This window comes from Morus notabilis, unplaced genomic scaffold, assembly GCF_000414095.1.
Source record: "Morus notabilis unplaced genomic scaffold, ASM41409v2 Scaffold78, whole genome shotgun sequence".
Lineage (NCBI taxonomy): Eukaryota > Viridiplantae > Streptophyta > Magnoliopsida > Rosales > Moraceae > Morus > Morus notabilis.
Genome location: NW_010367622.1, coordinates 2,707,005 through 2,710,251, shown reverse-complemented (window position 1 = coordinate 2,710,251; position 3,247 = coordinate 2,707,005). Strand labels below are relative to the sequence as shown.

The 3,247-nt window shown below is 36.2% G+C and overlaps 1 protein-coding gene across 1 annotated transcript; it reads right to left on the bottom strand.

The window, feature by feature from the left end:
• Positions 1-1,487: 1,487 nt before the first annotated feature.
• Positions 1,488-2,946, bottom strand: LOC21410637 (probable protein kinase At2g41970). Its single transcript, XM_024175411.1, has 4 exons — positions 2,853-2,946; positions 2,397-2,653; positions 2,148-2,274; positions 1,488-1,765 (listed from the first exon to the last, which is right to left on the bottom strand). The coding sequence occupies exons 1-4, from the start codon at positions 2,944-2,946 to the stop codon at positions 1,488-1,490; spliced, it is 756 nt and encodes a 251-aa protein (XP_024031179.1).
• Positions 2,947-3,247: the final 301 nt, after the last annotated feature.

The window sequence follows — 3,247 nt, the reverse complement described above, 5'->3', positions numbered from 1 at the left end:
ATATATATATATATATATATATATATGTATATGACACACATGTATGTATACACACACACATATGGTTGTCTTATATTACGACACAACAGAATAACAAATTTGTTACATTGAGACTAAACTGATTTGCAACCGTACTTGCTTTCTACAAATACAGTTCCAGAACTCAATATATTCACTAATGTCAAGACATTATTAAGAGCAGAATCAGAAAAATTATATATATATATATATATATATGTATATGACACACATGTATGTATACACACACACATATGGTTGTCTTATATTACGACACAACAGAATAACAAATTTGTTACATTGAGACTAAACTGATTTGCAACCGTACTTGCTTTCTACAAATACAGTTCCAGAACTCCATATATTCACTAATGTCAAGACATTATTGAGAGCAGAATCAGAAAAATCACAATCCTCCAGCAAATTTGCTTGCAAGAATGTTTCGAATCAGCTTAGAAGAATGAGAAAGAAGGGATTAAAAAGAATAGAAAATAAAGTTACAAATTACACAACAAATTAAGTTTGCTTATATATCTGAGGTAGAAAAGGATTTAGCGGCGTGAGTCTGGGCCTGCAGGTTTTGAGTTGAGAAGTGGCTGTAGAGCCTTCACAACAATAGTCATATTCGGCCGAAAATCGGCCTCGTATTGAACACAAAGTGCTGCAACTGCTGCCAACTGAGAAATTCAAAATGAAAAAAAAAAAGAAAATGAAAACCAACATGGAGATTAGATTCTAAAAACTCAAGAAATCAAAAATAAATTTGTAGGGCCACAGTTTTGAACAGTCTTTATCGAATTTTGTTGTAGTATCATACTTCTTAGTTTGATATGATTCTGATGTGTTTTGATAATTCAGTATTGCGTCCTATTAGTAGTGTATTTTTTCATAACATGCCACAGAATTCTCCGAGAGAAAAAGAATGGAGAGAAAACCTTAGCAATCGCCTTTGGCGGGTAGTCATTATTTAGCTTTGGATCAACACATTGCTTGACTTTGTCCTCGCTCAATCTTGGAGTTGCCTGAGTACATTATGCAGTTGTTAGAGCTGCAAGGAATGATTTGTGAAAGAAGAACAATTCTACTAATACCAATTTTCACACTAATTCTTCTAATGTCAACTGACATAACGAGTAAATCGTTACTTCTCAATCAGACGATACAACCTTTTTGTCAATTGAAATGTTAAAACTTTGTGATTTGAAAAGTTGATATATAAAGAAAACAACGTACCCAAGTAACAAGACTTTGCTGCCCCTTTGGCATTGTATGGTCTACTGGCTTTCTACCGGTTAGTAGCTCCAGAAGAACGACACCGAAACTATAGACGTCGCTCTTCTGAGTAATCTGCCCTGTCATCGCGTACCTGAACAAGAATCGATAACTTTATATTAGGAAAAAAGCAATTCATACCAAAAATTGGTGCATAGTTGGTTATTGGAAGCCAAACTTTGAGGACAAAATAAGGCTTACTCAGGGGCATGGTAACCAAATGTCCCCAAGACTCTAGTGGAATGCAACCGTGCCGCAGTATCGGACGACTGATTGGTCAGGCTGAAATCCGCTATCTTGGAAGAATAATCATCAAAGAGTAGGACATTGCTGGACCTGACATCACGGTGAACAATAGGAGGCTGAACTTTTTCATGCAGGAACTCGAGGCCTTTGGCTGCACCACAGGCTATTTTAACTCTCTGGTTCCAACTTAGAACCGGACCGGGTTCAGCCCCTTGTACCCCTTTCCTTCCTGATCATCATAGATGACTCAAATTTTGATTTCACATCTAATGAAAACATGTAACAATAGTAGTACAAAACTATTAACTCAACTTCTCTAATTGAATTATACTTCTTATTTCCTGTCTACCATACATTCATATCACATCATCTAAAAGTTGGAATCACCCTATCTGAATTTTTAAAACGTGTGACAGAAAAATGTTTGCTGTTATGTTGAATACCAAATTAATAGTGAGTGTGCCACATATATAGTGTTAAACACTGTCGGTGCTCTTCAGTATTGTTCCGTGTGATATGACCACACCCGTTGAACCGAAAATTAAAAACTACGGCACCAAAATCTAACAACTGAATTGAATTTCAATACTTATACATATTAATGAACGTACCATGTAATATGTCATGTACAGAACCCAAAGTGGCAAACTGATACACCAAAATCCGTTTGTTAGCCTCCAAGCAATACCCAATCAACTCCACAAAATGCTCATGCTTAAGTCTTGACACTTGAGATAACTGCATAGTCCATTATCAATTTTTTCATTGATGACAAGGATTGCATAAAAAATTAACAAAACAAAAAAAATATATATATATATATTAGTTTTAGCAAAGAGAAATGTCCCACAAAATCTCACCTGAGCTGCAAATTCAGAATCTGGATCTTGTGATGTACTGGTATCCAACTTCTTTATTGCCGCAGCCTGGCCATTACTCAACTTTGCATAGAAAACCCTTCCATAAGAGCCTTCTCCAATCAAAGCTTTGGAGCCGAAATTGCCTGTACACCTATTCAATTCGTCCAATGATATGGCTGGTGTTTCAATGGGTAAGACTTTCTGTGGAGCCCCACTCTTTACCATATTGGAACTCCTTGGCTCTCCTCTCCCACTCCCTGCTTAACACATTCCGGGAACATAACATTATTTATCGATCAATGACGGAACCAGAAAATCATTTTAATCGAAGCGCTATGAGGAAAAAAGTTTGATTTGCATCACGACTTATTTGATATTTGTTCGAAATTTAATCGTCGTATAAAGTTTTGCATGACGATTTGAGAATAGGATTGGAGATAAGATTTGGTAAAGTACCTCCGCCACCGTAGGTGTTGCCTCCTCTAGGCGGGGCATATTGGTTCGCAGGCGGTCCAGTGTGTTCCTCCTCCGTACCTCCGCAGCAGAACATAATTTTTTTAGTTCCAAATCTTGTAATGGGCAAAAAACTCAAATGTCCATGCACAAAGCCAAATCAAACAAGAATACAAGAATCCCTGCATGTAAGGTTACAAGTCGAATACATTAGCAACCAATTAAGATCCAAAAAAAAAAACAAACAAACAAACAAACAAACAAAAAAACAAAAAACAAAACAAAACCAAACATAGAATTTGCTTTGTTTTTGTATAAGCACAAGTTAAGGAAGAAAAAAGCCATAAAAAAATCTGACTCTTATTGAAACGTAAGGATAAAAACGTGAAAAGCCCAGA